The following is a 14,431-nucleotide window of genomic DNA, read 5'->3' as shown; positions in this document are numbered from 1 at the left end:
AATACTATATGATTTCATTTTAGTCTCTCCCACATGAGTATTTCTAAGCAAAGCTATCTTTAAGGACCCTCCAAATTGGATGTTCAAGCGTTGCTCAAAACCACACATCAACCCCCTAGGCTTCACTGACCATGGGTAGCTTTTACTTAAGAGTACTTGGCCTTAGGAATCCTTTTAGTGAGGCACCCCCTCACTAACTCTAGTGATCACCCCTTGGACCTAACTTCACATTCCTATGCTAACTTGTAGCCAAAGGTTTTGCACCATTGTTCATTGCTCACATGTCCAGTTCCAAGGAGCAACAAATTGGGAAATATGTGATGGAGATCAAGGACGGCTGTCCCATCAAGTAGTCAACTGCAACCCTTGTCTTTTTTCTCATGATTTAAACAACCATTGTCTTTCACCTCATCAATGAAGAATGTAGATTTCCATGACCATCATAGAAACATAGGCTTTCTACATAAGAAGATCATTCACATCTCCAACATAATAAGTACATGCTCATATCTTGGACTAAAGAGAACAATAATAACACAGGATGTGCTATTGTTGGCAAAATCTCGGGGGGGGGGGGGGGGGGGCGGGGGGGGGGTGGATTTATGGCACATAACAATCCCTTATTCTCACATTAAAATCCCATAATGCTAAAAAACCTCCCAGCATGCAAAAGTCACCGAGCTTAATAGCTAGGAAACTAGGGACTTCATATTTTGACTTACTAGGTGAAAACAGCACACTACACAGTACATGTACATATCATGTAGCAAAGAGAATGACCATATGTACATATGACTTCATAAGAATAGAATATATCCAATCTTACCTATTCAATTTCTGATAGAACAAGCGAAAGAACAAAGAAAAGGGATTTTGTAAGCAACTTAAGAGAAAATTATGAGTAAATGAGAAAAATAAAAAATAATAACTTAGTAAGCAAAGCTAAGCGTATGTTCTCATCAGTACCCAAGCATAAGCTGCCATCTGGGTTTCAAAAGATCGCTTCGTCAAATTTCAACCATTATAATTTGAGTCCGTCCTTCTTACCCACTAAACTTCCAACTAATTTCTCTGATATTTTTACAGAGGCAACACTAAACTTGGGGTTCCATGGGCAAAATCTATGGACTCCCAACCATACTCTATACAAACTCACATGTGTCATTGAAAGGAAAATAACATCCCTTTTTCAAACGTATCCTAGTTCATCGCCATAGTTATTTTAGTAACAGCTCTTTGAGGAACACAATGTAGACTAGGGCAAGCAATGAAGCGATGGAGGTGGAAACCAAGGAGCAAAACCGTACTACTGTAATGAATTGCAGAAATGAATGAACTACTACCAAATACACTGGATATAACGTAACCCTGGGACATGGTGTCCTAGTAGTACCTAATGTACTAAATGGTACATATATTAAATGTACCATATGTCCTGACTGCCTATAACTAGGCCTACAAGGCACATACCAAGGAATAGAAGGCATCGATGGGTAGCCCATGGGATGGCCTACAAACCCCCTCCATGGTAAGGGTAACATAAACTTCCTCTTGCAAGTGCCCATGAAGAAATGTTGTCTTAATATCAAGCTGATACTCCCAATGAAAGTGGGCAGCAAAGGCAATAACAATTCTGATGGTGAAGTCAATGCCTTGTTGCTGTGCATAGCCCTTTGCAACAAGACGGGCTTTGTAACGATCGACTGAACCATCAGCTTTCCATTTGACCTTGTATACTCACTTGTTGCCAGGAGGCAAGTCACACAATTCCCAAGTGTTATTCTCATGGATTGAATCCAATTCAGCTTGCATAGCCTGCAACCAACAATCATTTTGAAAGGCATCCTTATGACATAGCAGTTCTTCATTGCATGTTATAGCAACCAATGCAGAAGCAACCAAATTACCATGTTCTTTTCTAACAATTGCTCTAGTATGAGCTGGAAGAGGAGCATCTTGTTTATTGTCTTTGAGAGTGTCAAATAGCCAACCGGGAAGCCTTTTAGGCTCCTGAATTTTAGAGCTCTCTTGGTCAATTGCCTTGTGCATTATATCCTAATCAATCGGAGGCATATCAGACGGTAAATGTTGCTGATTTTCAGACTGCACAAGTGGCTGTAAATGACCATTAGAAGGAGAAGGAGGAACCTCAGATGTAGCATCATCATGGGATTTAACTGAAACAAAGGCATCAAGCCGTCAAAAATATCTAATGCATCAACGGTGGGCTGTTTTTGACAGTCCAGCAAAGGCAAGGATGATGACTCATCAAAAACAACATTTCTACTAACAAAAACTTTGCCCGTGCGGGCTGGTAGAGCTTGTAGCCCTTGCTTTCTGAGCTATACCCAATAAAAATTCTTTTGACATCTTTGTCATCTAACTTTGTTCATGTCTGTAAAGGCACAAGAGCATATGCCAAGCAATGTGAGAAATCCTGGGCTTATGGCCTGTCCAAGCCTCATAAGGTGTGATGGTTTTCAATGCTTTGGTTATTCAAAAGATAATTTGCACACATGACTGTATCCAACCACAATTTGTTTGGCAAGTGCTTCCTTTTGAGCATATAATTGGCCATCTCCATGACTGACCTATTCTTCCTTTCAGCCACGGGATTCTGCTGAGTGTAAGGCGCGGGCTGGTAGAGCTTGTAGCCCTTGCTTTCTGAGCTATACCCAATAAAAATTCTTTTGACATCTTTGTCATCTAACTTTGTTCATGTCTGTAAAGGCACAAGAGCATATGCCAAGCAATGTGAGAAATCCTGGGCTTATGGCCTGTCCAAGCCTCATAAGGTGTGATGGTTTTCGATGCTTTGGTTATTCAAAAGATAATTTGCACACATGACTGTATCCAACCACAATTTGTTTGGCAAGTGCTTCCTTTTGAGCATATAATTGGCCATCTCCATGACTGACCTATTCTTCCTTTCAGCCACGGGATTCTGCTGAGTGTAAGGCACAGTGCATTGACGATGTATGCCGCGTGAGGCCAAATAATTAGCAAATTCTTTTGAAATGTATTCACCCCCCTGGTCTGTACTTATGTTGGTAATTTTCAGCCCACTTTCATTCTCTACCAAGGCAATGAAATGTCTGAAACATCCAAAAACTTCAGATTTGGATTTTAAAGCAAAATTTCAAGTGTATCTAGTAAAGTCATCAATAAAAGTAACAAAATAGTAATATCCTCCAATAGCTGCAACCTGCATGGGACCACAACTTGTGAGGTGCACCAACTCTCCCATCCTTGAAAAATGCAAACCGGTCATTTTTCCAAGTAAACATGCTTCACAGACACGCCTTGAAGGCATATGCATCTTAAAAAGATCAACAACCATAGAGCATAAGTTTCTGCATCTGCAAGTCCAGCATCATTCAAGCATCTGTCATACGCATCAAGTCTACAATGTGCCACTCAACACCATGGTAAAGGCATGTGTAACATCATAGATTGCGCACCTAACACCATCAAAAAGAACTTGATATCCACAAGTAGCTATGGCTGAAATGGATATGAGGTTTTGGCAAATTCCTGGTACATATAGTATTGTCTAGAGTGACTAGACCACGAGATACTCAAGTAATGGCAACTTGCCCACTGCTTTCCACTGAATAAAATGCATTATTTGCACATGTAGCGGTTCCCTGCTTTTGTGCATCTGCAAGCGAGCTGAATAACTTCCGGCAGGAAGTGATGTGCTTGCTAGCACCACTGTCAAAAAACCATACATCATAACCATCAGAAACTAGTATGAATGGAAGGATTATACTGACAAGTAACAAAAAAAACCCCAGTACTGATCATGTGCAAAATTGGCCGTCTCATGCCTATCATCTGTACTAGAAGCACAAGAAACTACAAGACCTGGCTCCTTCTTTTCAGATGCGATTCTCTTTTTGCACTCAGTGATGTCATGCCCAGGTTTCCAGTAATAGTTACGTCTCTTTTTTTTCTTCTTCTCCCCAGAAGTAGATGCATCATGGGAATGACCAGCATGTGTATGAAGGGGCTTACTAGCTGAAACTTTCCCTTTGCTGTTGTTTTTATGCTTTTGCAGAAAAGGCTTGATCGCTAGCCATGGAAGCATTTCTATTAACCCGGCTCTATTCCTCCTGTAATAAAAGGGCAACCAGCTGGTCAAAGGAGTGCATTGCCCATGGCAACCAACCGCAAAGTAGTAGCAAGCCCTGGTAGGAATCAAGCTGTGATAAATACAAGCTGAGAAACGGGGACTACCTCATCAATATTTGCTAACTGCTCTTTCAAATCCTTCACACTGGTAAGATAGGCATCCATATTACCACCCTCTTCAAGCTTTAAATCCTTCAACTACTAGGCCACTCTAGCCTCATTCTGCACCTAATATAAGGAGGCAAGCTAATTCCATATTTGCTTAGCTGTCTTGCATGAACGGATATGAGGGATAATAACCATTTCACTAAAAGAGCAATCAAGGCATGTGCTTTGGCATCACGTCTATCCCACTGAATCTGCTCCTGAGTACGAGGCAAAACAAATCTAGTGGAAGAGGCAACTGTAGTGGAAGAAGCATTAGACCCATCACCAAATGAGCCAGAGGCATTACCAAATGTACCACAGGCATTAGGTCTAGTGAGTCTGACCTCATTACCTGCAACAAATTTTCAAATATTCTTGGCAACCAAGACATGCCCCATCATATAAGCCCACATGGGTAATTTGTTCCATCAAGTTTGTCCTCAGATCCAAGCATCACAAAAAGATCATCCTTGTTGCTAGCCATAGTGCAAAAATGCAAGGCAAAAGCACCAACTGACAATGCAAATAAAAGGGGTGCAATCTCCCAAATCCAAAGGCAAATTACTGCACAAGCTTCAAAGCTTTTCCACTGCAAATATGTGGCTGTCACAAAGTGTACCTGCTGCAAAAAGACTTCCAAAGGCAACACGGAGCCTTTTCACAATTCCAAGGAACCAAAAAAAAGACTGTTTTGCTGGAAATAAAAGAAGTGAATGTAGTAGGAGCTTACCAAGTAACTGTGACCAAAATTACAGCAAGGAAAAATGCTCCGAACTCGAAGACAGGTAATCACCCTTGTAGGAGAGGTGAAATTGACAGCAAATGCCAGCTGAGGGTGCTAAGAGAAGCTGGAATATGATATTACAGCAAGGGTATATGCTGTATAGCACTCAAGAGCTTGTTTAGAAGCTTCCACAAGTGAAGGCCAGCAAGAGAAGACCTCATAATCAGTGCAGCACCAGCTAGAGCTGAAAAGCTCTCAGCCCGAGGTGAGGAACCAGCACAGGAGAGTAAGGCGGCTGCAAGAGGACACTCTGAAATGCAGCAGCAGGCCACAAATGTGCAAGTCGGCTGGTCTAGGGCACTCCGAAATGCAGCAGCAGGTCACAAATGTGCAAGTTGGCTGGTCTGGAGCAATTGTAGGCGATGGAACAGCAAGGCGGTGGCTGTAGATGCTTCGAAATGCTTGACCAGGGCCAAAAACAGCCGAAATGCAGCACTGGAATAGTTGCCTATGCAGCAGCAGCGCAAGAAAGGCGATTTCCGACGATGGAAAGCTCCGAAATGCTTATAAATGCTCACACATGCAAAGGCACCTAGAAAAACATGCCGACCAGCAGATGAACAGGCCGCCAAACAGCCGCAAAAGAGGTCTAGAGAGCTCGGGGTGGCTGGAAATGGCTGAGGGGTGTGACCTTGAGCTGCTCTGATACCATTGTAGACTAGGGCAAGCAATGAAGCAATGGAGGTGGAAGCCAAGGAACAAATCCGTACTGCTGTAATGAATTGCAGGAATGAATGAACAAGTACAAAGTACACCCAATATAATGAAACCCTATGACAAGGTGTCCTAGTAGTACCTAGTGTACTAACTGGTACATATACTAAATGTACCATATGTCCCATACCAAGGAATAGAAGGCACCAATGGGTAGCCTATGGGATGGCCTACACACAAATACTTTGATTTATGGGCTGACCCATAACACGGATTTTTCTTCATGAATCATGTAGCTTATAAACAACATCCATTAAGATGTCTATGGACTTACGGACTTGTTCCATTTTGTCATCATTGTTGTGCTGTCTGTTCCAAAATAAAAGTTTTGTATTAGTTAAACACCGTAAGCGTTCTTCTTTCTCTACTCCTAGCTAGTCACGTCCTTAGAGATAATTGTTAAGAAGCTTTCATTATGTGATTCTCAACAGGTAAACCCTTGTTGACTAGATGCAAAGCATCTACCTCTCAATCAGCCTAGTCAAAAGCCCTCTAGGAAAAGTATTGAAACTTGTTAAAACTAGCCATGATTTTATAATAATTATACAACACTTTATATCTTCACTGAAAGATTTTTGTGCATTCTTTCTTTCACAAAAAGTCCCAATAAAAGGATACAACTTCAAATTATATTGTCAAACAACAAGAGAAAAACAGCACATACTCCCACTAATACTTGGAGCTGATGTAATATAGCCAAATCTCACTCCTCTTCTACAACCCACAAGGATCAACACGATTATGAAGCCTTCCTTATCTTAGCAAATATCTATATTGATTGCTCTAGATGCACTTCAAAAACTTGTTTGTTGCCTATATGAGCCTATTTTTTAATGCCAATTTCTGTGAGCCTATTGATGAGAAGTCAGTCGGATTTCTGTGATATGATTTCTGTAAGGAATGTTTAATATTGCAATTTTCCCTAGCTGGTAAACAAATACATGTACCAAAGTGCATATTAATCGCATTGGTCCGTAAAAACACCTTAAATTATTGTCATATCCAAAAACCATGTCAAACCAATGTCAAGATGAGCATTAAACATACATATATACATCAATTTCACAAGAACGTGAATTCACTGAGCTGACTAGGTGTATGGAGCTTCCATATAGCTCTACTTCTATATTAATAATAGAGACAAGAGAAATGAGACTTGCAAATAAAACCCCCTTCTCTTGAATCATCAAAATTGTCAAAGTTCCATTCATTTGGGTACTATTTGATGGAAATCAGCCAGCCTATGATTCTTACATCATATTTGCTTGTCAAAAACAAACTTCAAGCAGAGTTGTCTTCCTGAAACATATTCGAACCTCCATCTATTGACCACTAACAACCAACGACATCAGAACATCAGCTTGCAACTTGGATGTATCGTGTACACCAACAAAGCAACGAAGGTCTTTGTCAACAAGAGTAATGCTGCTCGGAAAAACTCTCACATCCAACCGCTTGGGCTTTGATACCCCTATGTTATCTATTGCTTTCTTATGTTTTCTATCGAACCTCAATAATGAGTAGTGGCCCCTCTCCGACCCTTCCTGCCAACCGGAGCAAGCAGCTAGGGTGTTCCACTTCTTGGATCAGGTTATATGGTCGGTCCGTGACCCCTGGATGCTTTTGTCAATCCCAATACAACAGGTTTGTAGAAATTCTATTCTTTTAAGACATACAACTACACCAATTCCAGTGAAGCGTCCCCTCGACCCACACCAGCAGTTTGACTTCTCTAGTCTTCACCCGAAATCAAAATTGCTTTCGCAACCCATCATCATGTTTCACCCTTCTCTCACTATGGAGAAGGTCCTTGGAATCCCAAGTGGCTGCCACCTCACTCACCTCTGGCTTAACTTGAGCTCGGGTGTGGAAAGACGTCGTTTAGAGTACTTGTTGCCTCCTAGGGGTCCTTCTACTAAGGTAACCCTCACTAACTTCTAGTGCTTAGCCCAAGGCCCCAACTTCACATACCTACGCTAACTTATGCCCATTGTTTTACCCATGGGCCGGGGCCGCTACTCCTAGGCCCAACCCTAGGATGTAACAACTTCACTCAAGATATCATCATCACGCTAATCAATATAATAGGTCAAGTAGCATGCCCCATTATAATAACCTTATCTTCATGCAGCAATTGTGTATGTCTTTCAATTAAGAGAGAGTTTCAAGACAAGTTTAGCACATATGAACCTCAATGTAGAAATCCAGGTTCATGACCCTTAACTTCACAAAAAAATATGTGGAAACAATTCTAAAAGTCAAATATGCCATGCCTTTATAAATCTTTTACATCACAAGATTTGCACGTATTCCCAAAAATTCATCAACAAAAAGCTAGCACACAATCGCAAAAAGACAAAGGCTAGGAATCTTACATTTTAAAGACAGCCTTAAAATAATAAATAGGTAAGCATATGTATCAATTCACAAGCGGAACCCTACACCTTACCCATGAAAGGATTTGTGTTTCATAGTTGAAACCTTTTGGAACCATCGGTCGTAGAGGCCTATCAATCAGCCTACAAATAAGGATCTGCAAAAGGTAACTAGATTTAGTCACACTTATTGCACAGCAGAAACTAGCTGCATAATGTCAAATAACAAGAAAATTAAGCATTATGCATAAGACCACAAATTCTTGATACTTTCTTCAAACTATATGACAAAACGTGCTAAGAGAAAATTGCATGCCACTATCAACCATTGATACTTTAGAACTTCTCTTGTTACTAGTCAATAGGCTAGAGTCAAGACAGTTGATGGCATATTCATGTTCCGCCATTACATTAAACAAATTGAATCATAAGTTAGTGACTTGGTCCTTTGTTCTTTGTCCACATAAGTCAATCCTATAATAGATCTCGTCACTAAGCTACAAAGATTGGCCCAAAAGCATGGTAACTACAAATAGCATCACACCTACTATGGCCAACACATGCAAATCTCACTGGCAATAGAAGACTTCCATTATTCTAACTACCCATTGCTCTATTGCTTATCGCCTTGTCAATACAACTACCGGAGCTGATGGTGGATTGAGGGCTTAGACCCTCCTTTTAAAGGCTATAAACCCTTAACAAGTGGCCAACTACAAAAGGGACAAACTAGCCGAGCTTCGTCATGCCCTACAAAACTTTTATGACATCCCCTTTTGCTGATTTTGAAATTAAATTCAAATAAACAAAGCCTCCATGGTGAGTTTCTACCGAACCCTAGGTTGTCTAAAACGAGCTCTGTCTACTAGGTTCCAATTACATAGAAGGAGTGGCAGTTAGAGCATTATGATTGACCCATGTAATTGAAACGTTCAGGATTGGCTGGTCGAGGTGTTATCCAATGCATGGCTTACATGTGGCTGTTTTGAACGTGGCAAGGCGGTGCAGGGATTGTTCCAAAGGCGAGGCATGGCTCCTACAAATCTATGCGACAACGAAGAGCTCCTTCCTTTTGTGCAAGCTCTCACTATGAGAGTCGATACAGTCTTAGGCAGCTGCTAGTAGGTCTAGGTCGCATCATGAGTCTCCTCTTTGTAAGAGCCAACAAACCTCGTATGGGTGAGGCTCTCAGATATATGTCATTGAGCCATTTCATTCTGAGTTCTTGGTAATAAAAGGTGTTTGAATTCGTCCCGAAATCTTTCTTTGTGATGGAAGCTTTTTTATTGTTTCGTATAAATTGCAGTTTACATTTTATGTGAGGTTTCATGCATTTCATGCATCATCTAGTGAGTTTTAGTAGCATCTGATAAACCAATAGTCAAGAGCTTGTTTCCACTATCGTTTTCAGCCATGGCAAGAAAGTGCTTGAAACAAGGGAGGACAACAGACTTGGACTTCAAGGGATAAACCAAAGTAAGTCTGCTGAAGTCATCCACAAAGGTGACAAAGTATAAATAGCCTCCAAGTGATATTGTTCGTATAGGCCCGCATACATCACTATGTGCTAGGTGCAACTTCTTGGATGCACCAACAGTCCCATCTTTTGGAAATGAGAACCAATTTTTCTCGACAAGCAGCCCTCACAGACATGTTTAGTAAGTGCCATGTCCTTCCATAAGTCAGATGTCCCAATCTCTCATGCCTTAATTGTGTGTATGAAATGGCAGATTCAGCAGCTTCATTTGCTTCTGCAACAATCTGATTTTCATTTGCATCAAGATGGTACAGCCCTCTAGAAAGTGTGTCAGTAAGTACCAGTTGTCAGACACAACACAAGGAGACGTGTCAAAAATAACCTTGAAGCCATTTGTGGGGATGGCTGAGATAGAAGTCAGCTTCTTTTTTATACTTGGAACATATAACACTTCTAGTCGGACATAGAATACTAATCGAAATACCAATCGGACATAGAATCTCAAAATTGACAAAGCTGCATCATGCTCTAATGGATAGTAATGGCAAGTCATACCAAACGCCCACTCATCATGGGCCATATGTGCTGCCCATGGTTGTGCACATGGGAAGCAGGGGCATTTTTCACTACAAGACCTTGATGATGCTGTTCTTCCGTTCTCGAGGCGACGTGTTTCCAACACTCGGAGATGTCATGTCTTGGCTTCCTACAATAATTAGAGTCCTTTGTTTTCTTCTTCCTATCAGCCAAGGTGAAAGAGGATGAGGTACAAAAGTAGGCTTGGGCTTGCTGAAATTCTTTCCCCCCTTGCCTTTGCCTTTGTGATCCATGGCAAAGGCGTGACTTGCATGAATGGAAACAATCTGGTTTTGACGGCTCTACTCCTCTTGCAAGAACAAGGAAACAAGCTGATTAAAGGTGTATATCTGGAGTTACCCATGGCCACTGACCTCAATGTCGTAGTGAAGCCCTGATATGAATCAGGTAGACCATCCAATGTGTTGGATAGATACGCATTTCTAAAGGTTAGAAACCTTTAGAAACGTTAGAAACATTAGAAACCTGCCTTAAAATTTAGGGCTTTTGCCCAAAATTTACACCTTGGGTAAGGTTGACGGACGTACGTCATACGGCCCCATTTCCAACGCCTCAAGCTGCTCAACGCATGAAACCTGCAATCCCGTGTGTCGATTTTGAAGCCCTGTGTGCTTTCAGCCTGCCCTCAGCAAAGTTTTGAGTACTTGCCTTGGATTTTGTGGAGCCCTGTGTGGAGAGCCCTGCAAGCTACGTCAATTTTCAACGCAATCTTCTGCAAGTTGCGTCTGATTTCAACGCTTCAGCCTTGGCTCTTTTGTGTGGACATTGGAGGGAAGCTTCAAGTCACAACCTTCACAAGTAATTTCGATTTAAATTATCACCCCCTGAATACGTTTATCGTCACACATGGCTGCTATTGCGTCACTTGCTGTTTTGGGTTCGTTTGGGGCTGCTCTGTTGGGCTGGTTTGGGACTGCTCTATTGGCTGAGTTGGCTTCTCTCATTTATTGGTAGAGGGCTGCTCTCATGTAGCACTGTTCACTTCCATGCATGATGCTGCATGCAGGTGAGGGCTGCTTGAATTGGAATCTGCAGTCTAGCAGACTATAAGTTTCTGGCATTTGCTATCCAGCAGCCTTGGAAACTGTGCTGCTGTGCACACTTCTGCAATGTAATATGTTTTATTGTTTATATTTTTTGTGCTGCTGCCATTGTTTCCTTTTTTTTTTTTGCAACTCAAGTTTGAACAGCAGCTACCAGCCTACCACTATCAATAATCATCTAATTCCCTCTTTTTAAAATTCTATTGCAGACTTAGACTGTAGTTGAACCTTGAGGGTGTTAAAGCAAGCAGCTCAGCAGCATGCCTAAACCTGTGAATCCCCACTATACTAGACGCAAATCCTTTAATAGGGACATGTGCAAAGGAGAGGAGATGTAATTATTGTGGAGAGCTTGCCGTGAGCTTGGTGACACGATTGATTCGCCATCTATCGGGCCTTGGTGGCAGACGCACTGGTGGATGTCCTAAAGTTACCCCCAATCTTGCACACAAAATTATTATAGACAATCCATGCCGTTTTTGTGAGCCTAATTCCTTGGATAGAGCTGCACAAGAGGAGAGTTTGATGGTGGATCTGGACGACGAGGCTGCAGATTCCACAGCTAGTGGGGAGTCTTCTCCGGTAGAGAGGAGGGCTTGTGGTGAGTCTTCTCAGGTAGAGAAGAGGGCTAGAACAGCTCCTAGTCCTCAGTCTAGCCCTTCCCTTGTTCCATCTTCCTCTAGAGGTCACACTACAACTATACCAGGTGCATTGACTTCAAAGAGTTGGCGGAAAGAGCGACAACGCATTGCAGATATTGAGATTGGCAGGACAGTCATTGAATGTAATTTTGCTTTCAATGTTTTGAACACTCCGCAATGGAAGAGAATGATTAAGGCAGTTGCAGCTGTGGGGCCTTCAGACACATGGGCAGGGGTTCCCTACAAGGCGATGCGCACCACTATGCTTGACAGGGAGATAGCTAGGATCAACAAAGCAATTGATCCCATTAAGGAGGGATGGAAAAAGTTTGGTTGTAGCATTCTCTCTGATGGTTGGAGTGACATTTGGAGAAGGGGCATTCTCAACATATTAGTATCCTCATGCCTTGGCACATACTTCTTGAAGGCTGTAGACACAGGGAAGTGCGGTGTTAGCACTACACGAGAGGTTATCTTTCAGCACATCTGCGGGGCTATTATTGAGGTGGGTCTTGAGAATGTGGTCCAGGTCATAACAGATAATGCAAGTAACTGTGTGAGGATGGGTGAGCTTGTTGAGCAAGATTTTCCATTCATTGTATGGACACCTTGTGCTTCACATTGCCTAGATCTCCTCATGGAGGACATAGACAAGCTTCGATGGATAGCTACTGTCATGCAGGATGCTACTACCATTACCTCCTTTAAGAAGAAACCACAAGCATTGGCTATTTTCAAAGAGCATAGTACTATTGAATCATTCGGCCATCGAAGACGCGCTTTGCCTATATGCACATTGTGTTGGAGCGTCTTCTTGCCATACATGCAGCCCTCCGACAGACAGTTGTGTCACAAATGTGGTTGGAGTGGAATAACTCTACTCGGTCAGAGAGTGTGGCAGTTCAAAGGATGTGCTTGGATCATGCATTTTGGAGTGATATGCAAGCCATAGTGAAAGCCCCTCATCCTCTCTTTGCTGTCTTGTGGATATCTGATAAGGAGGGAAGCAATAAGCTTGTTACTCACTTTATGGATCAGTTGCGAGCCTCCCTAGAGCGATGTGACACCCCTATATTAATAGTATTATAGTTTATACTCACACCTTCGAGGTAAGCGTTTCATGCTTTTCCCCTATATTAATAGTATTATAGTTTATGCTTTAAATTTTAATAGTATTATAGTTTATGCTTTTTGAAAGCTGAATCTTACCAATGCTGGATGGGCTATTGACAATTATAGGCTGCAAGAAATAAGAGACCTTGTTGAGACTAGATGGAGGTGGATGCGAAGGCCTATCCATGGCCTTGCAAGTATGTTGCATCCACTCTTCAGGTCTCCGGAGCTGTTCAATAAGCCCACATTGCTTGCAGACAAAGATGCATACTTTTTCCGTGTCTACAATGACGACATGCAGTTGGAGCTTGACTCGCAGTTGCACTCCTCAGCTACGAGCAGCAAGCTTGTGCTCTTCGTATTTTGTTACAGGTGGGGATTAGAATTTAGGATCTTCAATTGTTTTACAATACTTTTATAATATTCAAGATTTATTATTTTACATAACTATAGTATGGTTAATAGTTATTGCTTTAGCCTTTGGCACTTTGCATTGATCAAGATTCAACTCCAATGTCCATGGCAACAAGAGTGCTTAGCAGGGGCATGTGAGAGAAACTGGAGCTCTTACTCCCTCAACGATACAAAGATAAGAAATAAGTTGACCACGAGCCAGCTTGAGCGACTTGTATATTGTCGTGCCAACTTGAAGCTTATCAAAAAGTTGAAGGCATTGGAAGGTCCTATGCAGGTATAGTAAATGTTATTAGTTAAGCAAAAAATGGTTACAGTTTGAACAATGTTTAAGAAAATAGAATATGTAATCCATCCATTTTTGCATTGGAATCTGTTTGCAGGTAGATCCCACTACGATTGACATCAACAAGCAACGTGCTTATGCTCCATTGCAAGATGATGAGGAGCAGATATACGCACAGCTCCATAGGGAGCTTGAGACCATTGACAAGCGTGTCACTCGTTCACGTCATAGAGCTGTAGTTACAACATTGAGAGGCAGAGGCCAAGGTAGAGGTCATGGACGAGGACATGGATATACTATTCGACGTGGTTTAGGAGGATCTCAAGAAGCAGTGAGGACTTATTCTCGTCGAGGCAACGAGCAGAGAACCACTACTTCACAGTTTGACAGATGGGGAGGTCTCCTTGCCAGATGATGTGGCGTTGCTGCTGGGTGACGATGAGTCAGACTCAGAGCAAGATGACATTCATATAGCTGTAGTGGAGCCACAATATGATAGTGACGGCAATACTATCACAAACGGGGATTTTAGATCCAATGACTCATCTAATGAGGATGAGCCTTGAGTCATGAGTACTTACTAGTAGTATGTATTACTTGGCACTATTTATTTTTCAGCTTGAGACTTCTCTTTTCATTGTTACGACCCGAGTCTAACTGAGTTCAAAGTCATGATTCATATTGATACTTTTAACTTTACTCTTTA

The 14,431-nt window shown here is 41.8% G+C and overlaps 1 protein-coding gene and 1 pseudogene across 1 annotated transcript in view; one reads left to right on the top strand and one right to left on the bottom strand.

Moving 5' to 3' along the window:
• The window catches only part of LOC147883734 (putative polyribonucleotide nucleotidyltransferase 1, chloroplastic), a 114,855-nt gene that overhangs the window by 85,736 nt on the left and 14,688 nt on the right, over window positions 1-14,431 (bottom strand). Inside the window, exon 5 of the mRNA XM_087398392.1 lies at window positions 8,229-8,312. Coding sequence (XP_087254518.1) covers window positions 8,229-8,312 — 84 coding nt within the window. The remainder of the gene's footprint in view (window positions 1-8,228; window positions 8,313-14,431) is intronic.
• LOC147883735 (uncharacterized) lies at window positions 11,797-14,291 on the top strand (annotated as a pseudogene).

Source organism: Dipteris shenzhenensis, chromosome 27, assembly GCF_047967505.1.
Source record: "Dipteris shenzhenensis isolate YYH24624 ecotype China chromosome 27, Dip_SZ_1.0, whole genome shotgun sequence".
In the NCBI taxonomy this organism is placed as follows: domain Eukaryota; kingdom Viridiplantae; phylum Streptophyta; class Polypodiopsida; order Gleicheniales; family Dipteridaceae; genus Dipteris; species Dipteris shenzhenensis.
The sequence above is the reverse complement of the archived record's forward strand: the minus strand, read 5'-3'. Positions and strand labels throughout refer to the sequence as shown.